The sequence below is a fragment of the Xenopus laevis genome, chromosome 3S (assembly GCF_017654675.1).
Source record: "Xenopus laevis strain J_2021 chromosome 3S, Xenopus_laevis_v10.1, whole genome shotgun sequence".
Classification (NCBI taxonomy): Eukaryota; Metazoa; Chordata; class Amphibia; order Anura; family Pipidae; genus Xenopus; species Xenopus laevis.
The window spans coordinates 35976980-36003357 of record NC_054376.1 but is presented as its reverse complement, the minus strand read 5'-3'; the positions used below and the strand labels follow the sequence as shown (position 1 = coordinate 36003357).

Here is a 26378-nt window from a genome sequence, read left to right as displayed (position 1 = left end):
AGCATGGCGCGTCATACACTGCTGCATTTGAGACGAGTTCTGACAATCCTCCTGATCTCCTGATCTGTGACCGACTGGGATTCCACCTCTCCACCAGGCACTCTCGTGAATTGTCCTACGTGAGGGTGAGTCTCTTCTTCTTCTCTGTAGTCTTTTGCAGTGTGGGGTATGTATACATTAAATAACTGCCACTTTGCCATCCTGCTATCTGCATAGACAAATCATAGAACTGGCACCATAGAGTCTACATTTATGGATCTATATCATGTGTTTGCTTACATGGCATAGATTGAAGAGCCCACCACTAGAAAGGAAGGGATGAAACGCCACAGTTTCATGTCATACATTACCATTATTTAGAAAAGGTTTTTGCACATTTATACATTTATGTTTTTACCATTAGATGTCACTGCTAATACATGGAGATTAGGTTGATGTCACCCTGAGATTAAGTAGCTGCTACTTTCAGTTGGCTAGACACACTGGGTAGACACATGGGGAATAATGTTAAAGGGGCAGTAAAGACAAACAATATAAAGGCCCCCATACATGGGCCAATAAAAGCTGCCGACAGCTTTTTGGCCCGTGTGTGGGGCCATCCAACGGGCTTCCCCGATCGATATCTGGCCGAAAGTCAGCCAGATCTCGATCGGGCAGGTTAAAAAAACAAAAAACTCCTGGTCCAAATGCAGCGGGGATAACAATGGGTCTGCTACCTCTGGATGCGGGAGGACCACAAGCACCCCTGATGAATGATGTCAGTAAAATGGTGGCCAGTAACAGGTCAACCAAGACATAACATTATCGGGCACAGGTGGCAGGAGGATCAGAAGCAGCCTATCACTCGGATGCTTTCAGCATAAAGGTGATCAATAATAGGTAAGCTTCAGGCATAACAGTAGCTGAAGCTACCACTTAAATATGCTTATAGCCTGTACAGAAAGGCCCCGTTGAAACCTTTAAAGGTATACTGTCATGGGAAAAAAAAATGTTTTTTTCAAATGCATCAGTTTATACTGCTGCTCCAGCAGAGTTCTGCACAGAAACCCATTTCTCAAAAGAGCTAACAGATTTTTTTATATTTAATTTTGAAATCTGACATAGGGCTAGACATAATGTCAGCTTCCCAGCTGCCCCCAGTCATGTGACTTGTGCTCTGATAAACTTTAGTCACTTTTTACTGCTGTACTGCAAGTTAGAGTGATATCACCCCCTCCCTTTTCCCCCCCAGCAGACAAACAAAAGAACAATGGGAAGGTAACCAGATAACAGCTCCCTAACACAAGATAACAGCTGCCTGGTAGATCTAAGAACAACACTCAATAGTAAAAACCCATGTCTCACTGAGACACATTCAGTTACATTGAGAAGGAAAAACAGCAGCCTGCCAGAAAGCATTTCTCTCCTAAAGTGCAGGCACAAGTCACATGACCTGGGGCAGCTGGGAAATTGACAAAATGTCTAGCCCCATGTCAGATTTCAAAATTGAATATAAAAAAATCTGTTTGCTCTTTTGAGAAATGGATTTCAGTGCAGAATTCTGCTGGAGTAGAACTATTAACTGATGCGTTTTGAAAAAAACATGTTTTCCGATGACAGGATCCCTTTAAGAACTCCTTAGCTTGATGTAGTTAAAAAATATTTATTCACCAAAAAAAAAATCACAGCAAAACCTTATGCGGCTGACGAACATCAGATCATGTAGACAAATTTAAATAAAAAAGGACCAAATCACAAACATGTACCAGGCAGCCAATCCAAAGAGACAGTAGTTGGAAAAGGACCAATTGGAAGCATGTTTAGAATGACCAATCCAAAGTACCATTACAAATTAATTACAACCATCAATTATTGCATCTTATACATAAAATTTCAAGTACAAAAAGTTGCTGAAAATACATGTGCCCATCACTTTAATGTATGTGCTCATAGCAGTCTGTTGTGTATTTAGAGTCAAATCCTGCACTGCAGCAAGCTGTCGAGATTCTTATGGGTTATATAACAAAGGAAAATGGCAAATGTTATGGATTCCATTTTATTTGATAGGTTAGAGTCCTACATGACAGCCTTATGGCTTGTTCAGTGAAAATAAGAGGATAATTTATGAATGCTAAGAATAAACAGACCCTGTCCACTTTCAATAATAAAAGGTCCAGAGCATAAGAACACTCAAATACTTCAGTAGTTTTGTTATTGTGATGTAACCTGTATGTTAAAGGGCATGTAAAGGCAAAAAAAAAAAAAAAATCACATTTTTACTTTCTTTAATGAAAAAGAAACATATGGACAATATATTTTAATTAAAAAATGTGTACCGTTTTTATAAGAAACCTGACTGTATGCAGTGAAATTCTCCCTTCATTTACTGCTGTGGATAGGAATTGTCAGATGGTCCCTAACTGCTGAGCAGGGAAACAATCATACTTATGAACAGCAGGGGGAGCCCCCACCTTACTTCCCAGCCATGCAAAACTCAAGCAGCTTTGTTTATGATGATCCCTAAGCAGCCCAGACCACACTGAGCATGTGCACAGTCTTAGCCTTGCAAAGATTTTTAACAAAGTTGCAAGATGGTGACCCCCTGTAGCCAACTTTGAAAGCATAAATTATTTGTTTGATTAGGCTTGTGGTGCAGTAAGTTCATGTTTATATTTAGTATACAAAATACAGCATTTCTAGCCTTATTCTATTTTAGACTTTACATGCCCTTTAAATATAATATTAAATTGCATTATGAGATTCATTCACAGATTTCCTTGACTGCTCTGGATGAACAAGTACTATTTTGTCCAGATTATTGCGCATCATCTTTCCTTTATTTTGCTTACATTTGGAGGCCATTTTTTTAAATATCGTTTTCATTTAATTTTATGTTACAATAATGACTCAAAAATAAAAAAAGACATTAACATTTCATGGCCAGAATATTGTTGAGCGCAGTAGCTACAAACACGAGCACAGGTATATTAACCAGATAATGCAAAATGATTGGTGGCAATTATCAATTACCCTACTGCTCTCATATTTTTGTCTTTGTTGTGAATTGTGGAAACCCTTAAATATTTTGCCCTTAATTTCTGTTTTGCTGTCATTCATCATATTCTGTTTTTAGCAAACAATCTCTGATAGCATTTTGACAAACCGCATTCCTGAGGCGCAGGTATTCCTGCATGCTGAAGGTCATCACGATTCCAGCCTGACAGCTTCTCCAGAATATGGTACGGTTGTTAGTGCTGGTATCTGGGCAGTATCCAGTTACATTGAGAACAGAAATACAATAGAACCCAAGGAACCAGAAAAAAATGGTGTAAAATCCAGGAAAATGTAAAATCAGGGATATGTATTATGCATAATATATAAGTGGGTCCACAAAACAACAATGTAAAATGAGACAAAACTTAAAATCAGGGGATGTAAAATTGAGTTACTGTTGTGGTGTTTATACAAAGGGCCTGTAGGTGTCACTGTGCACAAGAGTTATACTTGGTACATAGTACTTTCTAGACTGTTTTAAAGTATTAGAGTTGAAGTGTAATGGCTGCATGAGCCTGCTAATAAAGCACTGTTATACTCCTCGGCTACCAAAACATAACAACTGTGTTTAATTTGTGAACAGAGACACTGGTGCTCTTTTTTATTAAAACCTGCATTTCATGGTAAAGCATAAATTCTTAAATTGCTCCCACCCCCACCCAGTGGGGCATACCACACTCTGCTGTGTGTAGGGTTGCCACCTGGCCGGTATTTTACCGGCCTGGCCGGTAAAAATGATGGCTGATCCCAATGTTATTAATAAAAATATAGGAAGGCCGGTATTTTTTTTTCATAAAAGGTGGCAACCCTAGCTGTGTGTAGGGTGCTAGGCATAAAGCAGCCCTGGGGGGAAAGCAAGATGCCAGGCCCCTGATATAGGTAAAGATAAAACATTACAGCTCTTTTGTTATAAATACACTCCTGTAATAAATATTTCCCTCTGTCACATCACTGAATAATCTCTAGGATGAACTTTCTGTCTTGCCAAAAACAACACTGTAATTAATATCCTTTGACTGTAGACGTTTACAATTACAAGTGCTTGTGTGACACCGGCAACGAACGATCGTTCTTATTACATTTGTGTGTTTGACTGAGCTCAAACACATTTGTTTGCACACATCAGATTGGGATGTCAGGACATTGCTGGTGGGTAGTTTTCTTTAAAGGGATTCTGTCATGATTTTTATGATGTCGTTTTTATTTCTAAAGTACACTGCAAATAATTCACTCTACGATATAAAATTTCATTCCTGAACCAGCGAGTGTATTATTTTTGTGTTGTAATATTGGTGTGTAGGTGCCATCTCAGGTAATTTTGCCTGGTCATGTGTTTTCAGAAAGAGCCAGCACTTTAGGGTAGAACTGCTTTCTGGCAGGCTGTTGATTCTCCTACTCAATGTAACTGAATGTGTCGCAGTGGGACCTGGATTTTACTATTGAGAGCTGTAGGATGAATCACTTGCATATGGTATGTACAATAGATGGCTTGTAACCCAATCTCAACAGATTGGGTTACAAAAGCCCCATGATTTAGTTTTATTGAACGCTGTTCTTAGATCTACCAGGGAGCTGTTATCTTGTGTTAAGGAGCCGCTATCTGGTTACCTTCCCATTGTCCTTTTGTTTGGCTGCTGGGGGGGAGAGGGGTGATATCACTCCAACTTGCAGTACAGCAGTAAAGAGTGACTGAAGTTTATCTGAGCACAAGTCACATGACTGGGGCAGCTGGGAAATTGACAATATGTCTAGCCCCATGTCAGATTTCAAAATTAAATATAAATAAATTGTTTTGCTTTTTTGGAGAAACGGATTTCAGTGCAGAATTCTGCTGGAACAGCACTATTAACTGATGTATTGAAAAAAAAAAAAAAATTCCCATGACAGTATCCCTTTAATTTCTCAATTGCTCTTAACCACCATCTTGCTTTAGGCGTTCTTTGTTACCTGAAATATGCTGCTCTTCAGGTAGATCTCCTGCAGCGAGAGGGGTGTTTTTCAGCCAAAGAGCAAGAAGAGATTCACACTGTGATCCATGTGGAAGAGATTTACAGTAGTCCACACAACAGGACAGAAGATACTCCTAAAGCTATGCCTCACAGGTAATGCACATATAATTGCATATACAAAGTAGTGTACTGTGTTCTAGTTGTGTCTCTCTGACCGTAATCTTGAAATAACATGTGTCATGAAATAACATGTTAAGGGGTGTATCAATTACTTGCAGGCATTTCACTGGGTCTCAGGAACCAGAAGTCTTATGAGCAGTTTTGACATCTTCTAAGAACAAGTCACACGTAGTCCTTCTCTACTGGGCTCAGGGCTGGAACCTGGAAACAAAGGAAGCTATCTTACTGCCTCTGAGGAACAGCCAAGGTTAGAGTCATGCAAACCCATCTAAGCTGAATACTAGACACAAAAATGAAATATTATGCTTCTCTCGTCAGTAGGTATGGGTTTATCACACCCCCAAAAATCTGTGGGGTCATCTAACTTTATGGCATTCGTGGCAAAGGATTTCTTCATGGAAAGAATCTTTAGAACAACATGGAAACACAAGTAATACTGATCTTTCACAGTGGCCTCTTCTGACTCCAGAAGTAGTGGAGTCACGCACCTTATGTTGTGATTATACAAAGCAGAAGATCCCAGACAAGCTAGAAAGGTCTGTAGGTATAAAAATGAATCATAAAAATGTGAGTTTTTCTTGCTTACAGTTTAGCACATAGGTTTGTTAAAGGGATTCTGTCATGATTTTTATGATGTCGTTTTTATTTCTAAATTACACTGTTTACACCGCAAATAATTCAATATAAAATTTAATTGCTGAACCAGCAAGTGTATTTTCTTTAGTTGTAATATTGGTGTGTAGGCGCCATCTCAGGTCATTTGCTTTCAGAAAGAGCCAGCACTTTAGGATGGAACTGCTTTCTGGCAGGCTGTTTCTCCTACTCAATGTAACTGAATGGGTCTTAGTGGGACCTGGATTTTACTATTGAGAGCTGTAGGACTAATCACGTGCATATGGTATGTACAATAGATGGCTTGGAACCCAATCTCAACAGATTGGATTACAAAAGCCCCATGATTTAGTTATATTGAACATAGTTTCATACTGTCCCTTTAAAAATGGAGTTGTAAGAGGAAGTGTGTACAGGGAGTAGCAAAACAAAAAGAGAAGACACAATTTGGATGAATATTTCACTTTATATTGAGACACATTACACATTTTTTTGCCATTTTTTAAGCTTCTGGCACTAATAAAAATACAGACCTATCCAAACTAGACTTTCTAGTACTTATGCATAATGAAAATAAAGGTTTAGTTTGCTTATCATAACTCCCCCACCCCCTTGTATGCAAAATAAAAACCCTTCAGTAACTCGTATTTTGTCTCACTAGCAGCAGAGGCCCCGCTCTTCTCAATCTCTCAGCAGCGACTCTGCAGAGTCCATCAGTTATGGATATTATCACCTTTTAAAGGAAACCAAAAGCTCTCACACTTGAAAGCGAAGCGTATAGCGGCCAGAGACTTTGGATAGGAAAGATCTAACTGGCAGCTGAGCCCAGTAAACTACACATATAGTATAGAGCAACGAGATAAGCTTAATTCCTGTGTGTTATTTCAACCTCATACCACTTAGTTAAAAAAAAAAAAATCCCTAAAGCTTGGGTCTCAAAAACACCCCCAGAAGAATTAACATACTTTTATTATTCTAATATTTCTAGGGTCATGATACTATAATATATTCTTGCAAGGTTTTCCTTAAAGGAAAACTATACCCCCCCCCAATGAATATTTAAGCAACAGATCATATATATCAAATTAAATGAAATATTAAAGAATCTTACCAAACTGGTATATTTAAGTAAATCTTGCCCTTTTACATCTCTTGCCTGGAACCACTATTTCGTGATGGTCTGTGTGCTGCCTCAGAGATCACCTGACCAGAAATACTGCAGCTCTAACAGGAAGAAGAGTGGAAGCAAAAGACAGAACTGTCTGTTGATTGGCTCATGCAACCTAACATGTATGGTATGTTTGTGTGCACTGTGAATCTTAGGATCCCAGGGGGCAGCCCTTATTTTTTAAAATGACAATTTTCTATTTGCCATTACCAAATTACTACTAAAAAAAGCATAACATGAAAACGGTTTTAAATGAAGTAGGGTTTAGCATATGAGCTGATTTATTCAATATATTTTTAGAGACCTGCATTGTTTAGGGGTATAGTTTTCCTTTGATACACAGTATGAAATCTGCTGGTATTGCTCTGGGTTCAGCTGTACAGACAAAGGGGAAGTAAGCCCAGAGAACTCCTTTAACAGCCCTTTACATGATTGCACAGCCCCACTGGCTTTGTTTATGGAGAAAATTAACCTGTAGGAAGCTTGATGGAAGATTAGAAGCAGACACCGAGTATGGTGGCACCTTAAACTAATGCCTCAGGCTGAGAATAAGCCCCATGTGGCATTAGCCTAAACTACAGGAAGACTAACACCACGATAGAAGCGATGGAAAACAAAGCAAGAAGAAATGTAGTGTATAAGGCAAATGCAGAAGTATTGTGACCCATAGAAAAATGAAAAGCAACAAGAAAAAGTAAAAAAATACTAGAAATCTAGGCTAATGCAAAGGATAGCATCAAAGAAATAACATATGCATCATTTCTGACAGAATATATATATATTTTAATTGCGAATACAAATGCAGCTTGCGGTTCCAAAAGCTATTTTGATTTCCCTGTCTTACACTGAGGAAATACCGGGTGTAACACTTTGCCTAAGGAGAGCAACCCTGTCTATGGAGGAGAGAGCAAAACAAGCAATCTTGTCACAAGGATGAGTTTATTAAATTAGTTGTCTTATAAAACAAACATTGCAGTCTCATTGTTAATATAACAATTCTCCCGTAGGGACCTGCTTGCAAAGCGCCATCCAGTGGGTGAGCAGAAGTTTAAAAAGAAAGGGCCAGACCTTGAACCTTGGAGCGAGAGTCAAAAAGCAATTAACCAATCGTGAAGCCACACGGACACGCAATCACTGAATAAATATCCCTCCCCTCCAGCAGAGCCATCAAGAATTGATAGTTGGCCACAATCTCATCGGTGACACACATTTTATAACTGGCAGTTTTGTTTTCACTTCAAAAACAGAAGGCAGCACATAGTCTGATGCACCAGCGCTATCTCCTTACCCTTCTCCTGCATCTTCACAGTTCCACAGACTGTAGGTGATTTAAGATGGTTTTAATAAGGAAAAGCACCAAGCAGAGTCCACCAGGAATCACAGTTCATAGCAGGAGATTCCTCCAGCACAAAGCTAAGAAACCAATATAAAAAAAACCAAGATGGCCGGGAGGGCAGTGTCAATGAGGCAGGAAGTAAAGAGCCAGAAGAAAAAGATTTAATATTCTGCCCAGAGAAAGAGAGACTATATTCATAGGCAGAAAGCAGGGATCACTGTTTGCAACATGGCAGAGTTGAAGGTACAAGCCACAAGCAGAGATGGAAAGGTTGTAGGCCTTGAGTTAAAGGGGTGCTGAAAAGAGCTGCATAGGTTAATTGTTTAATGTGTGATGTGGGCATCAACCACCAAGTAGAATCCAGTCACACACCATGGCCAATTGTTTTTTTTTTTTTTTTTTTTAAATATATATAGACAGCCTGATGAATTGGGGGATGATTTCTTTGACTGTAGCATTTGGCAGAGTCCTGAGGGAGGAGAGAGCACTCCTTAACGAGGGCCACAAAGAACCAGCATGTCACATGAAATCGTCAAACTCTCGTCCATAGCCCTCATCCATGCCCCCATAATCTTCTAGATAATCCTTCATGTTGCCTTTTAATCCTCCTCCTGGAACAACTCCCTTCTTTTTCTTTTTGGTTTTAGTTTGCTGCTGAAAAGTCAAAAAAGACAAATACATTTTATGCAGGCACAACAAATATGCCAAGTCTCTTGCTGCACAAAAGGATGCGGAAAGGAAAGTTAAACTAAAGAAGTAGCTAGAAATGTTATGTTTTGGGCTTCTGTACCATCCCAAGACAACCACAGCCCTTTAGCAGTAAAGATCTGTGTCTCCAAAGATGCCCCAGTAGCTCCCCATCTTCTTTTCTGCTGATTCACTGCACATGCTCTGTGCTACTGTCACTTACTGAGCTTAGGGACCCACTCACAATATACAGTACACATAGAATAGAAATGTCACAATATAAGGCGGATTAGTATAGATAATTACTACATGTCAACACAGAAACCAGTGCAACTAGCATCAGAATTTAATAATCTGCCTTGTAGCATCACCTTATATTACAGACAAACCTCATTTTCTGCTGGATAAGTAGTGACGACCCCTAAGCTTAGCTTCTCAACAGCTGCTCAGAGCCCACTGAGCATGTGAGTGTCACAGACACTTTCCAAGATGGTGACCCCCTGTGACAAGTTAGAATCCCTGGATCATTGCTGCTATTGAGAAGCTGAAGCTTATATAAGTGCTGTATATAAAAGACTTTTCAGAAGAATAGATGCTGCGGGGAAGGAACTTGGAGGGGCAGTGGAGTGGGGCTACAGGTTAGTGCTCTTTTAAAGGAACAGTAACACCAAAATATTAAAGTGTTTTAAAGTAATGAAAATTTCATATAGTGTTGCCCTGCACTGGTACAACTAAGCGGTTTGCTTCAGAAACACTACTATAGTTCATATAAACAAGCTGCTGTGTAGCAATGGTGGAAATTGAAAAAAGGCTATATGATAGAAAATCTGATAGAAATGTCACAATATAAGGCGGATTAGTATAGATAATTACTACATGTCAACACAGAAACCAGTGCAACTAGCATCAGAATTTAATAATCTGCCTTGTAGCATCACCTTATATTACAGACAAACCTCATTTTCTGCTGGATAAGTAGTGATGACCCCTAAGCTTAGCTTCTCAACAGCTGCTCAGAGCCCACTGAGCATGTGAGTGTCACAGACACTTTCCAAGATGGTGACCTCCTGTGACAAGTTAGAATCCCTAGATCATTGCTGCTATTGAGAAGCTGAAGCTTATATAAGTGCTGTATATAAAACATGGCATTTTTAGCTCTATTTTTAGGGATTAGTTCTCCTTTAAAGGAGAATGAAACCCAAGCACCGTCCCACCCACCTCCACTGCACCCCCTGCAAGCTCCTTCTGTGTGTGTCAGATCATTTTCTGTTAGAGCAGCAACACGGATCTTCAGCTTTATACCAGGTCAGGATACAAGTAGACTTTTCAGAAGAATAGATGCTGCGGGGAAGGAACTTGGAGGGGCAGTGGAGTGGGGCTACAGGTTAGTGCTCTTTTAAAGGAACAGTAACACCAAAATATTAAAGTGTTTTAAAGTAATGAAAATTTCATATAGTGTTGCCCTGCACTGGTACAACTAAGCGGTTTGCTTCAGAAACACTACTATAGTTCATATAAACAAGCTGCTGTGTAGCAATGGTGGAAATTGAAATAAGGCTATATGGCACAGGATAATAGATAACATCATTATGTTCTACAGAGCTTATCTGCTGTGTAACCGGATCCTTTTCTCCTTTGAATGGCTGCCCCATTGCTACACAGCAGCTTATTTATATAAACAATAGTAGTGTTTCTAGCAGCGCAGCACATCAGCACATTATATTTTTATTACTTTAAAACGCTCCATTTTTAATGTTACTGTGAAATTCTTCCAATACTCCTCTTACCCAACAAAATAATTCTTGAACTCACCTTCTCTTGCTTTTGTTTCTCAAAGCACAGCACTGTTAGGGAACTGTTGATTTTTTTGAGATCTTCAACTTCCACTAAAATACACAAATACACACACATTCAAGGCCACCACATAGGCAAAATGAATGACTAACAGAAAAAGTGTAGCACAGTCATGTGTGAAAACGTGAAAAATATAGAAGATCGCTTACACGAGAGGCACACGTCCCGCACAAGGGCCTCCAGGAAGCCAGGGTAATATAACGATCTCTCATACTGGGTTATCTTTTCTTTAAGGAGCTTCCCAAATTCCGTAAAGTCTTCTCGTGTGGACGGATTCATGGCATCTATTCCAGTAACCGGAACATTGACTCCTGGCACAAGATAAACAGAGGCAAAACTTTAAGGTTATCTGTGCTAAAGGCCACCCTAAAATCTCTGTATGTTGGGCAACCCTTAGAATAAGCAATCTGCATTATTTTTTACGTTAAAAGTGATCTCCCCCCCCCCCGTTGCCAGAATGCCCTGCATGGTTCTTCACAGGTCAGTAATTAGCTGGTTTATGCTACTGTTTTAAGAGTAAGAACCAGCAGTACAGAGAATAGAATGGTGTGCACATATACTGAATTTGACAGCATTTACAATCAACTATAAGGGCTATTCCACACGGGGAGATAGCGACGCGTTTGCGGTCGCGGCGACAAAGCGCCGCGACAGTCGCCGCGACCGGCGCAGGCGACAGTTTTGTATGGGCGCCTATGTAAAAACGCCTGTGCTAACCACACGAGGCGATGCGCTTTTCAACAGTCGCCTGAAAAGGCCTGGCGAGGCATTTTCAGGCGACTGTTAAAAAGCGCATTGCCTCGTGTGGTTAGCACAGGCGTTTTTACATAGGCGCCCATACAAAACTGTCGCCTGCGCCGGTCGCGGCGACTGTCGCGGCGCTTTGTCGCCGCGACCGCAAACGCGTCGCTATCTCCCCGTGTGGACTAGCCCTAAAACCATTGAAGACCTGACTCATCCTATTTGGCTGGGCCAGATGAGCTACTTTTTTTATTTTTAACGTACCCTGTTATTGCCGGGTTGTAGGTATTGTAAATGTATGGAAGTGCTATTTCCCGGTACCAGTTATCCAGAAAGTTCTGAATTACGGAATAGACTCAATTTTATCCAAATAAGCCAAATTTTTAAAACCAGTTTCCTTTTTCTCTGTAAAAATAAAACAGCAGCTTGTACGTGATCCAAACTAAGATATAATTAATCGTTATTGGAAGCAAAGCCAGCCTATTGGGCTTATTTAACATTTACATGATTTTCTAGTAGAGAAGGTATGAAGATCCAAATTACGGAAAGATCCATTATCTGGAAAACACCAGGTCCTGAGCATTCTGGATAACAGGTCCTATATCTATCATATAGTGCAATCAGTTTTTCCCTAGTGAGTCAAAGAGACTTGTGACAGAAACTAACAGAGGGAACATACCCAAACACAGAGCAGCTAGAGTGATGCCAGGGATACCTTGCTACAGTGTAAGAAGCGAGCCTGGGCCACCATGTTTTATAAAGAGGAGGCAGCAACCAGGGCTAAAAGTTGAGTGCCCAGGGTCACTTATTTTGTCACAGATACAGGGCTAATTACCAGCAACTTACCAAAAGCCTCCTTTGCTAATTCTAAGTCAGAATCCTCCTGTAACTTCTGTTGGCGAAGCTTTTCTGCCAACTGTTCCTCTGGAGTGATCTCCGGTAGGTTTGAAGACTCCAATGCCTGTACAGAGGTGAACATAAGGAAGATTCTGCCATTTCCCAAACCCCTTAACACAAACGTCAATATTTTAATGCAGTATGATTTCTAGCACTTACCTGCTTTTTCAGTTCTTCCTTCCTCTTTTTCTGCAAGTTCTCTTTTTCTTTTATTTTTTCTTGTAATTTCTTCTTTTCTGGAACCTTCAGCTCTACTCGGAGAGGGAATAAAAAAAAGAAAAAGAAAAAAAGTAAGTAGACAGCTAAGGGGCCATACCCGATTTGGTTGGGCAGTTTAGCAATTTTCAGCCATACTGCCGAACCAGTTGTTGGGCCCCTCAGACGGATACTCCGGTCATGCTGGTGGATTGAGTATTATGGCCCTGACAGCAAAAGGAAGGAAAAAAAAAAAAACAAACAAAAAAAAAGAAGCTGTATCTTTGAAAACTGCTCTTTGCTTCTTTTATTATCATTGGGCTGCTCTGCCTCAGAGAAAAAAAACAATATATAGCACGTTGCACGATATCCATGCATTTATCTCTGGATGCAATCTGTCAGACCAGGTTGTGTATTGCAACCTTTAGAAAACAAAATGCCCATCTTCACCCTCCACCCAGTCAAAGGCATATTTGCTTTACACCAAAATAGTGTCCTCCCTTCTCCTGTAGCTTTGTACACTGGAGGCTAATGGGCACATTTTCTCACCTGTTTTCTGTGGCTCTTGTTTAGTTGCATCCTGTGCCTCCTCTTCATCGTCCCAATTATCCTAAGCAGATAGATAATGAAATAATAATCTTATTAACTTCAGGCGACTTTGGAAAACAAAGCACTCCAAGTGCCATCCTGCCAGTGATTTAGATTCTAGCCGGCGGGAGGCAGTTCGGGGAGATTAGTTGCCCTGAAGAAGAGGTGATTTATTGCCGAGTGACAATCTCCCAAATCGGAGCATATGTCTCTGCCCTAAAAGCAATTCCAGAAGCCTTGCTATCAAACTTTATTCCCCAAGATATTAAAGGAGAAATCAACCTGTGGGGGAAAAACCCCTACTCCCCACCCCAGGTAGCCCTCCCTCCTCCCCCAGGCTAACTACCACCCCGGGGAGATGCCCCATACTTACCCCTCAACGCAGATTCTTCCAGCGAAGTTCCACACGTCCATCTTCCGGCTCCTCTGTAAGCTGACTGAGAGATCGGTATTTCTGCGCATGCGCAGTTGGAGCAGTTTGCGACAACCGCGCATGCGCAGAATTACACGGAAATTGCCAATCGCTGGAAGAATCTGCGACGAGAGGTAAGTAAAGGGTAGGGGTTTTTTTCCCCCACAGGTTGATTTCTCCTTTAAGGGATACATGTACTGTTAATATGAATGAATTTTGTTACAACAGCACCACCTGCTGGTCAGTTTCTGCCCATTCTGACCAGCAAGTATTCAAGGAAATTGTCAGGAGAAAGAGGCTGCTCTGGTGTTCTGCTTAGGAAAAAAATTAAAAACCTCTCAATTTTCCTAAGCAGAAGAGCATCAGAGCAGTCTGAAACTGTATTTAATTAACACTGACGTGGTACAATACTGACATACAATAAGCACATAAACCACATTTTAGTAGAGGGTAACATTTAATAGGCATGCCTATAAATCATCACCAAATACATGAAAATGTAAACATTTAAAAAAAATAAATGTAAATTGCACTCACCTTAACATCTTCCTCTTCATCCTCTCCCTCCCAGCGATCCTTTACTATCACGGGGCCTGACGCAGCACCCTTTTGATTTAGATCTTCTGCCTCAAAGTCATCAGCATCTGTAGATACAGGGAGAGTGGAAATGTAGTCTATTGGCATAATTACACTTTAAACACAAATAAAGACAGAGGCAGCAATAATCAAAGGCTTGCTGGGGGGGGGGGGGGAGTATACCCCTCTTTTCCAACATGGGTTCAATGGACAGGTCTCATGCTAAACATACTTTGTCTATTGTTTTTATCACACAAGAATAAAAATCTTGTTTCCTAAGAAGATTATTGCTACTCCATGTTTAGTCTTTTTGAAATATAGAATTAGATTCCCAGTGCTCAGCTAATCCCCTGCATAATGACAATCCAATTATCTGTCTTGTAAAGGCCCAATATGGAGGATCTTCAGTGTCCCTGTTCATCCTGCTTGGCTCAAGATTTTGGATTTTTTGTGATAAAAAAAATAAAACTTATGCTCAGCACAGACACTATTTATTGAACTCGTGTGAATAAGGGGGTATGCTGCCCTTTAAGAAGTGGATAAGGGGGTGTATAAAACACACGGAGAAGCACGGACTGACTGCTGGCAACTTGTCTAAGTGGCAAATAACATATGTAGTAAAGAATAAAGCTAAATCAGGTACATTAAGCCATATAAACCAATAAGATGTAGACATTTAGACAGAAGACCAGCAAATGCTACCAACAGATTTTTGATAGATCTCGGTGTGACAACAAAAAATTAAAGGGGAACTATCACGAAAATTATTGTGTAATATTGGCCTCAGCATAATGAAACAAGAAACTTCCTAAATACAATCATTTACCTTTTCTGAAATAATCAAGTTTATCTTCACTATTCCTCTCTCAGCATCTGTTTCTCCTCAATCTGTCTAAAGCTGGCCATAGATGTTGAGATTTTTAAAAGATCAGATCCTCATCGTGAGACCACGATTTTCTCGGAACGATCGTACGAATTGACCATCAACTAAAAAGACCAATTTGCCAGGAAAACAAAGGGGAGCTGCCTGCTTGGCCCTGCAAACAGAGAGATTGCACTGGGACCGACAAAGATTTTTTGACCTGGCCGGTCAATTTCCTGACAGATGTCGGCCGAAAAATCGTAAGATGTAAGATCGTTCGAATCCCACTAACCGCACAATAATTTCCAAGGATTGGTCGGACTTCCCTAAAATCAGTCGTTCGGCAAGAAGAATCTTCGCGTCTATGGGGAGCTTTATGCAGGAGTTGGGTGTCAGATGAATGATCCAATATATCTTATAAGGGGGGCTGCATTTGCCTAGAAGATGTATTAGAGCTCACTATTAAAATCAGCAGAAATCCTGGCTCTCTACATGCAGGATTTATGCAAAAGGTAGTTATTTTGTTGGGTTTTGTTTGTACTGGAATCAGTTATTTGAGTGAACTCTAATACATTTGCTAGGGATATATATATACATATATTGGATCATTCATCTGACAGCCAACTGCTGCATGAAGAGAGAATACAGATGCCGAGAGAGGAATAGTGAAGATAAAAGATTATTTCAGAAACAATGCAAAATTTTTAATTGATTGCATTTAGAAAGTTTCTTGTTTAGCCAATATTAAATTTTAATTTTCGCGATAGTTCCCCTTTAAGACATAAGAAGAGGGGTCCATAAAAATGAAGAACCAACAAAAAGTCATAAGGTCTTATTACCATAAATGAGAAGAGAGGAAGGCAAGAAAATACTCCTACAAGGACGTAAAAATGCAAATAGTTGAAAAGGTATTAAGGGGAACCCTGAACAGGAAGAAATGCAGAGAGAAAGGTGAAACCTGCTGTAGATAAATAATTAAGCAAAATAAATCCTGTATGAAAAGGCCAGAGAATGACAAGAAGGTGCTACAGGAGATCATGTGCTGGCAGATAATAAGTGCAGTTAAAGGCCAGCAGCGAATACAAGTTAAAAGTACCATGAATAACACTGGCAGGGATCTATAGCGCCCAGCTCTAGGGTAAGAGCACTTGGAGATTCGTGGAGATTTAGTCGCCGGCAACTAATCACCTCTTCTTTGGGGCGACTAATCTCCTGGAACTGCTTCCCCGTGTCTTCCGCCAGCTTTAATGAAAAAACGCCTGCCCCAAGTTTACTGGTGAGTTAACTTCGGAAATCGAAGTATCCAGTGAATAAAACAATGAAAAAAATGGGGAGGTAAACTTATAGCAGTCACAAGAAATTTTTAGTACCCAATTGTTCACCTTCCAAACAATTTTTTTCAGTTGAGTTGTTTTCAGTTTCTTCTCCATACACAAGGCTTTTTTCTTTTTTTTTTTATCTTTTACAGTTTTCCCAAAATTTAAGGTTAAAGTTGAATGTTCCCGTCTCTGTTGTTTCAGTCTGGCAACTCAGTGATCCAGGAGCATCTGAACTGTTACAATTTACTACAATTAGTTGATACATTTCTCAGCAGCATCTGTGGAATATCAGTAACTATTGTATCAATTCCAACAGCTGCCTTTAATGAAAGTCAGGGATTCTGCTCAGCAGGGACAAAGATAACAATGTATCCATTTGGAACTTTACAGTGCAACATTAGAAAACTGTTACAAACAGCAAATAGGAAGTAATTGAAAAAAGTCTTTATTTCTAGTGAACTGTCTGAAAATAGTGTTTGAAGGTGAACAACCCCTTTTATCCAGGCCAAAGAACAAAGCACATATTGGGAACAATTTCGGGACAGCATGTAGGCAGCGTTCTATCCTTAATGTGGCCATAGACACACAGATCCGATTATACGAATCGAGGATTCGTACGATTTTCGGATCGTGTGTGGCGTGTGCCGACATCTTTTGTCCGGCCGAGATCGGTCGTTTGGTCGATCGGTCAGGTTTGATTTTGACCCGACCGATCCCGCCGGAGCCCATGGCACATCGTAATCTGATCGCTTGGCCATACGGCCGAACAATCAGATTACCCCCGATATAGCCATGCCTGTTAATTGCATTTCGGGGAAAGATGCGCTCGTTTGTCAACATCGCCAAACGGGCGGGTCTCTGCATCTATGGCCACCTTTAGGGGTGGACTATACAATCAATATTTAAAGGGGTTTTCCGGATAAGTGGTCATTCTGTAATTTGGCTTTCCATAAAGTTAACTTTTAGTATGTTATAGAATGGCTAATTCTAAGCAACTTTTCAATTGGACTTTTTTTTTTTAAATAGTTTTTGAATTATTTCCCATTTATTTTGACTGTTTCCAGCTTTCAAAATGGGATCCCGGACCCCATTTAAAAAAATACTCTGTAGGGCTACAAATTTTTTTTTTTTTTTTACTCATCTTTCTATTCAGGCCTCTATTGATATTCCAATCCCTTATTCAAAGCGATGTTTGGTTGCTAGGGTAATTCAAGGCCATAGCAACCAGATTGCTGAAACTGCAAACTGTAGAGCTGCTGAATAACGCCCTATATAACTAAAATACCCCAAAAAGAAAAATGAAAATCAATTGCAGATTGTCTCAGAATATCATTTTCTGCATGAGAATAAACGTTGAACAACCGCTATAATCATGACATGGTCAGTTACGAGAATGGTTATCAGTATTTAAAGGGATAGCAATACCAAAAAATGTAAGTGTTTTAAAGTAATAAAAATATAAAGTACTGTTGCCCTGCACTGGTACAACTGGTGTATTTGCTTTAGAATCTTTACTATAGTTTATATAAACAAGCTGCTGTATAGCAATGGGGGCAGCCATTCTAAGCTGTGAAAGGCACAGGGTAGACAGCAAATAACAGATAAGCTCTGTATCATACAATGGGATTTTTTTTAGAATTTAGCTGTTATTTACTGTGTATCCTCTTATTCGGGGGTCCCCAACCTTTTTTTTACCTATGAGCCACATTCAAATGTAAAAAGAGTTGGTGAGCAACACAAGCATGAAAAAGTCCCTTGTGTGGACTGGCAGCCTACAAGAGGCTCTACTTGGCACTATACTTGTTTTATGCAATTAAAACTTGTTTGCAAGCTTGGAATTCAAAAATAAGCACCTGCTTTATAATGTAACTAGAATCACAACTTATATGATCATACGTGTACTAATGATATGTTTGTAAACGTTTTACAGAAAATAAAAATTTCTAAATGAAAAAAAAAAAATCACCTGCTTTGAGGCCACTGAGAGCAACATCCAAGGGGTCGGAAAGCAACATGTTGCTCATGAGCTACTGGTTGGGGATCACTGCTCTAATTGAATGGCTGCCCCCATAGCTACATGGCAGCTTGTTTATATTAACTATAGTTGTGTTTCTGAAGCAAACACTATTTTTAGCCGTGCAGGGAAATAGTAAATAATATTGACATTCCTTTAAAGCACTTTCGAATTTTGCCGTTGATGTTCCGTTAACAAAAAGGTAATGTAATGGCAATCTCAGCAAGGAGGCAGAAAACAAGAAAAAGACTATATAAAAAATGCTAAATTGGGGTTTAAAAAAAATATATGCAATCCTAGCTGACATGTTAAAGATTGATTGTGAGGTCAAGAATGTAAAAAAAAAACCAAAAAAACAACAAACTACTATGTAGTTATAAAAAGAAAGAGTAATTAAATATCCAAGTATGGCAAGCACGGTCTTAAGGAATATTGTTATTGAGCCCCATGTTCGGCTAAAAATGTGTTTGTACATGCAAGATAATGAGGACGATTGCTGCTATTCATAGGGCGAGCCACACAGAAAAACCCTGATGAGGCAGCTGCAGCCATTCACATTACACACTGGAACACCGCTGAACAGAGAGAAGGTGCTGGACTTACAGGGGAGGTGGCTGATATGAACAGGAGATAAAGGTATTCGTTTGAAAGTGAACGGGATAAAATATATGTAATGGAATAAGTGGAGGCCAACAAGGGGAAAGGCACAGTGGGAATATAATGTACTCACTACCAGAAGCCCATGATTAAAAGGCGATTTACCCTTGAGAATTCCCCTTGACAAAGGCTATTGTGCCGAAATGTTAGGGTTATTGTAATTTTATGGCAATTATATCTGCTTCCTGTAACCTCTTTTTGCCTCTTATACACAACTTGGTGGTTTGTATCTGATGTATATATGACTATAGCAAATAAGATTTATAGCTGATCTACTGTATATTTGTTTTCTATATAAAGAGATTTCTTTGTGATATACCACCCTGTGTTTGTATTTTATGTGCGAGTGTGAAAGCCCAGTATGATAAAAAAAAGTTTGTCAATGAAAAGGCATAAACTGCATGACAGAGTAACATTTGGAAAGGGAGGAGGAGGGGCAAGTTTAGCTCTGAGGGTGCCCCCAGCTGACATAAAAAAAGGCAATGGAATGTAAAGCCAATGCGGTGGGCTGAAGAATTGCCTTTAAACCGGCCCCGTTAGAGTTGCGCTTTGCTAATGAACCAGGGTTGGTGGTTTTCCAGCAAAATTGGTCTACTAATTTAAAAGTACAAACTAGCCAAAGTATGGATTTGGGCCTTTGATTGGTTTGTACTTTGGAAACCAGCCAAAGTTTTCACTTGCCCTAATGTGCCAAGCCTACATCTCCCAGTGCATGTTGGGTAATGTCGTTTTGGTTTTACAATTTCCTGACTGCCTGCTGGGCATTGTAGTCTTACATTAAAACTTGGCAATGTGACCGACTTATGTAGAAGTCAGGAGTTACCGGATTTTAGGGTTCTGTACCCCAGTCTCCCACCCCTCTCAAGCATTCTCGCATTTTCCAGTGACTTTCTTCAATTTTGTGGAAAAAACAAATATCTTCTGGCCACCAGTGTCTAGAGGTTGACCTGTCTTACCGATATTTATTGAAATTGTATATGTATCGGGGCTAGGGTTGCCACCTTTTCTGGGAAAAAATAAGGCCTTCCTATATATTTATCTTTTATCCCTATTAATAACATTGGGATCAACCATCATCTTTACCGGCCAGGCCTGTAAAATACCGGGCAGGTGGCAACCCTAATTAGGGCCTTATAGGGTCCCTATACCTCCTGGGCCCCCTCTGTAGTTTTTTATGCAAATTTTCACATATATTAATTTTTTACTTTTTTTGAAGTGCCTCTTGGCTAGTTCTGGGCCAGTTTTGAAAATGAGACTAGGCAAGCCTGTAATGAAGCAGGGATAGCTGTTAAAGGGGAACTGAGCCCTACTTATATGAACACCTCCCAAGCGTGTATAATGGAGCTGTTTGTCGCCTGTGCGGTCACCTTTCAGCAGCTACACATCTACCAAGCAGCGCCTGCTGGACAATGGACCTTTCCCGGCAGTCTTTTCACCAAAGAGCCAGCATGAAGCAAGGGCTAAAGGGAACATGTACTGCCCTGTCTGTGGCCTACGTAACGCGGGGCTACTAAGCGTGAGTATGGAGCGGCCCAAGTGTAGAGGCATCTGGGTGCCATGCTGGTGACAATGAGTAGACACTGTCCTATCAGTAGTAGGGCTGTACCATTGGCCGGCAAGGGGGGGAACACATGGTGCGAGTAGGGGAAAGGTTAGGAGTGTTCAGGGGCCAGCGGAGGGACCGCGAGTGTTAGAGGAGCCCATTAACACGAGGGCTGGACAAGTGCGCTCCCCCATACAAGAACAAAAGTCCATAAACGAGACCGAGATACATAAAGCCAAGGCAACGTTAGTACAATTAACATGAACGCGAGCTCGTAACGTCGTTCCACATGCAGTTTTGTCTCACCCCAGCTGTCGTTCTCCGCCATTTTTCCCGCTGCTGATCCGGCTCTGCCTGACTCACCGCGTCTGGCTGCGCGCGCAGCGCAATGAGTTCGGCTTTGGACTTTCACAGGAAATGCGTCACGACTCCCTGCCCCTGCGCCATCTTAGTCCTCCCAGCGGGGACGAATTGGACTAGAACAAATGAGGGATGAGAGAATTCCAGACTTTTCTCTCTCTCTCTCTCCCGGTAACTTGGTTATTAGAGTAGTAGACACGTGAGCAGGCGCCATTTTGGTTGTGGAACTCATTTTAGCAAAGCACATGACATCCAGCCGCCATTCTATTGGATACTGTGGTTATACGGTTTTTATGAGGCTATTATTGCAACGAGCTCGCACTTTAGAGTATTGTAATGTCCCGCTTCTTACGTGTCAGCAAATGGATGTATGGAAAAACACTGAAATCGTGGAACTCCAAAATGACTTTTAGGGGCAGATTCATCAAGGGTCAAAGTGAAAATTCGAAGTACAAATATACGAATTTCGAGCTATTTTTGAGTACTTTTACAATCGAATAGGCCAAAATTCGATTTGAAAAAAATGTGATTATTCGAATATTGAAATTTATCATGTACTGTCTCTTTAAAACTTCGACACTTGCCCTCTAAAAGCTAGAACCTAATTGGAGTCATTTGGTGGACTTTAAAAAAAGTTTTTTGGGGAAAATCCTTTGATTCAAATTCAGCCTATTCACCCGAAGATAAAAACTTCGATTTTTAAAATAAATTTCGATTGGTCTTTTTTTATTACAATTTTAAATGTTATAGGAGTTCAAAAAAATTCCCATTACTTCGAAATTCAACCCTTGATAAATCTGCCCCTAACATCCTCATATTTTACCATGAGCGATTTATTATAAAACGAGTTTATGTGACAGAAATGACCGTAAAGCTCCTATTATAACTGATTACAAGGATATAATGTACAAGCTATTCATGGCTCTTCTATTGCAATATAAAGAGAGACAAGTAGGGTTGCCACCTGGCCGGTATTTTACCAGCCTGGCCAGTAAAAATGTTGCTTGTTGCCAATGTTATTTATAGGGAAAAACCATAAAAATATAGGAAGGCTGTAGTGATGTGCGGGTCAGGGTTTTCCTGACCCGCACCCGACCCTAACCCCCCTGCACCCGCGCTTCAGGGGTCCTTTTATAGACCCGCGCCGTCCCGTCGATGACATCACAAAAGGGGCGGGGAGAGCAGACTCAAGACTATAAAACCGGAAGTCGGCATTTGAAGGTGGCAGGCGAGGAGAGCAGTAGAAGAGCTCAACCCGCACCCGCCCGCGAAGAGCAGTGCAAGGTCGACCTGAACCCGCGGGTCTCGGGTCGGCCCGCACATCACTAGAAGGCCGGTATTTTTGTCCAGAAAAGGTGGCAACCCTAGAGACAAGTGTCCCAGAATTAGGGATGCACCGAATCCAGGATTTGGCATTTTTCAGCAGGATTCAGATTCGCCGAATCCTTCTGCCATGCTGAACCAAATCCGAATTTAAATATGAAAATTAGGGGCGGGGAGGGAAATTGCGTGACTTTTTGTCTCAAAACAAGGAAGTAAAACATGTTTTCCCCTTCCCACTTCGGTTTGATATTAGGCCGAATCTTTCGCAAAGGATTCGGCCGAATCCAAAATAGTGGATTCGGTGCATCCCTACCCAGAATATACTGTAGATAGCTCACCAAGTAGTAGATGTGGTCCGGGTGCACCAGCCCCAGACCCCAAGCTTTAGGGAGCAGCGCACCAGAAAATTTGAAAAAGAAGCAGGGCTGTCCAGCACTCAAACAGATCCACAGGACCAAAATATTCTATTTAAAAAAAATATATCTTTAATGGTCAAAGTTAAAAAAAAGTATACTTGCATCACCATCCGCTCTACGGGTTTCGCACCCACAAGGGCACTTAGTCATAATAGCCCATTTACAGCTGTTTGAGGTACACAAGAGGGTTGCAAGTCCAGCAGTTTGCTTTTCACTGCTTCACACTGATAATATTAGTTACATAAAAAAAACACACTCAAATGGTGTTTAAATTGTGAATGAATGCCCACTGGGGGCAGATTCATCAAGCTCAGCACTCTCTTAAGGTGGCCATACACGGATAGATCCGCTCGTTTGGCGATGTCGCCAAACGAGCGGATCTCCCTCCGATATGCCCACCTTGAGGTGGGCCAATATCGGGCTGATCCGATCGTGGGCCCTAGGGCCCAACGATCGGATCCTAGCGTTCGCCAAACGGGCGGTCGGATCGCGGGACCGCATCAACGAACAGATGCGGCCGCGATCCGACGGGATTTTTAACCCCATCTGATCGAGATCTGGCCGACTTTCGGCCAGATCTCGATCGGGGAAGCCCGTCGGGGGCCCCCATACACGGGCCAATAAGCTGCCGACTCGGTCTGTCGGCAGCTTTTATCGGCCCGTGTATGGCCACCTTTACATGTGCTCAGATCACCAGGAGAGATGGGGCAGGGCATCAGTAAAAACTCTAAAGCTGCCCATAGGAGTACAAGTACAATCACATAAAACTTCATTTCTGGTATATGCATGGGGGTCTGGCAATCCTGACATCTATTAGTTCCACAAGTTTGTATCTTTCATCTGCTGATGCACCATGATGGCCAGTGCAAGGTACATCCATTGATGAGGAAGCAAAGGCGGATTCTTTTTGGGCTGTAACAATGATACGTTAAACAGCGATATGGTTCCTTGTACAGTATATGCATCTTTTTTCCTTGGGTCAATCTGACAGATGGGAATGGCTGGTGCATTGGCTGCCATTTGGCCTTTTTCTTTTTTGGCGCCCTTGAGGAAGACCACTATGGTAGAAACGCATTGAGCTAATGTTGCCATTTACTTTGTTATTTTTGGTAACCTTTTTCTTTTAATGTAATAAATACTTCATTTTTAATAGTGTGCAATCCCTTATTTGATTTTTGTTCGTTAGCTCATGAATACTCACATGGGGAGCCTCCTTTGGATTAGCACCTCCAACCCGGATATTTTCTTCTGTATCAAAGGGCTGCAATTCAATATTTGTGCAGGCACCCAACAAGCAGCTAATTCTTATTTGTAAAGCTGAATTCTGCACCTGTGAAGTGTGTGCATTTTACACCTGTCACCTTGAGGACCTCACAAAGCCCACGTTAGTTTAGAGACTTTCAGAGCAGCGAGAAACAAGTTTGTCAGAAGCCACTCGTTTCTGCAGAGCCAACTGAGCCGCCTGGAGAAAGAAAAAAAAAGCTGAGTTTGTGCGTAGGACTCCGCTTAATAATTGTAAACGGAGTGTTACAAGCATGGATGCAAGAACTATTACAAAAATGTCCCTCTTCTCATTTTCAGGAAGAATACCAACCTACAGAGTGTCCTACCATTTGCAGAGACCCAATTGCACTGAAGGCAGTCCCTAGTGTAGGAAATACTGCTGTAAATTTCATAACCAGGGGACCATTAATAATAAATCAAATCTGTCACATTATATCCAACCATTTTGCACAGCAGTGACTTACTACGGTATATTAATGGGGTATATTTACTTCAATAAAGCAGGCCATACTTTATAATACCTGCTCATTTGGTGAGGTTGCCAAACAAGTGGATCTTTTACCCATATGCCCACCTTGAGGTAAGCAATATCAGTCTGATCTGATTGGCCCCCAGTCCAACCACTGGATGAAAATCTCTTGATATGCTGAATGTCTGATGAAGGACTATCAAAGTGCAGAAAAATCAAACCGCCAATTGTCATCCAGAAATTGGTGGGGTAGACCTGTCCAAGGGCCCCACACAGGGCCAAATCGGCAGCTTAAATTTGCTAGCTTATTGGTGGCTCAAAAAGACAGGACGTGGCGATAGTCGAGAAACTTGTTAAAGGAACAGTAATTTTTATGTGACAAATCCACTCTAAACTGCTTCAATAACAGCTCTATTGTGCATAAAGTTTATTATATTCAATGCTTTGTCCAAAAACATTAAATCTCTGCTTCCAGATGTACACTGTAGAACAGGGGTCCCCAACCTTTTTCACTCGTGAGCAACATTCAGATGTAAAAAGAGTTTGGGAGCAACACAAGCATGCAAAATGTTCCTGGGTGGCGCCAAATAAGGGATGTGATTGGCTATTAGTAGCCCCTATATGGACTGGCACCCTACTGGAGGCTCTGTTTGGCAGTACATCTGGTTTTTATGCAACCAAATCTTGTCTCCAAGCCTGGAATTAAAAAATAAGCACCTGCTTTGAGGCCACTGGGAGCAACATCCAAGAGGTTGGGGAGCAACATGTTGCTCACGAGCTACTGGTTGGGGATCACTGCTGTAGAATGTCAAAAGGGCGATTCTGTGAGGCGCTCCACATCTCTGTCTAGACTGCTGAACCAGAAGCTAGTTCTTGCTGCTGTACTGAGGATTTTACAGACCTCTGCAGGACTTACTTCTGTACTGCGAGCAGGGAAGGAATGTCCGCAGCGTAATTTACTTCTGCGAGTGTAGAAGGAATGTCCGCAGCGGTTATTCATAAGCTTGCTTTAGCTCGTTCAGTGCTGCGAACCGTCAAGGTAGCATGCAGATCAGCTATAAATCTAACACACAGGACCCAGTAAATTACCGCTGCAGACATTTCCTTCTTCACTCGCAGCACTCACAGTAGTAAATTAAGCTGTGGACATTCCTTCATCACTCGCAGAAGTAAATTACACTGCGGACATTCCTTCCCTGCACCAGAAATTAAACTCTTTTTTACATCTATCATAATATTGCCTTTGAAAGCTACTTATAACTTTGCCATAAAGTATTTGCACAATACTTCATCATCATCATTATACAGCGCCGACAAGATATGCAGTGCTTTAACATTACCTGTCTGATGCCCCATGTTCCAGTATGAGGTAGGCTGCCATATTTGGAAACTTTAACCGACAGGCTGAGATGGGACAGTCAGGTTGGCAAAAGAATCAGGTTGAGAAACTTCAACTAACAATTACTTACATAAACAGACTTCTAAGCAAAAAACAAACAAAATGACCTATAGTTAATTGTTAATGTATATTCATATATTAAAAGTAGTTTTTTTGCCCCTTTACATCTCTTGCCTTGAACCACCAATTCGTAATGGTCTGTGTGCTGCCTCAGAGATCACCTGACCAGAAATACTGCAGCTCTAACTGTAACAGGAAGAAGTGTGGAAGCAAAAGACAGAACTCTGTCTGTTAATTGGCTCATGTGACCTAACATGTATGGTTTGTTTGTGTGCACAGTGAACCGTAGGATCCCAGGGGGCAGCCCTTATTTTTTTAAAATCGCAATTTTCTATTTAGGATTACCCAATGGCACATTCTGCTAGAAAAATATATGATTATGAACATGGTTTATTTACATGAAGCAGGGTTTTTTACATACGAACTGCTTAGTGGAGAGACTGC

General features: G+C 41.0%; 1 protein-coding gene across 1 annotated transcript; it reads right to left on the bottom strand.

Moving 5' to 3' along the window:
- Window positions 1-7860: 7860 nt before the first annotated feature.
- On the bottom strand, window positions 7861-21172 carry eif3j.S (eukaryotic translation initiation factor 3 subunit J S homeolog). Its single transcript, NM_001091733.1, is given in 8 exon segments — window positions 7861-8932; window positions 10778-10851; window positions 10969-11130; window positions 12407-12521; window positions 12617-12708; window positions 13202-13262; window positions 14190-14296; window positions 20930-21172. Coding segments are annotated over 8 exon segments (768 nt in total). The 5' UTR covers window positions 20952-21172; the 3' UTR covers window positions 7861-8797.
- Between the last annotated feature and the right edge of the window lie 5206 nt (window positions 21173-26378).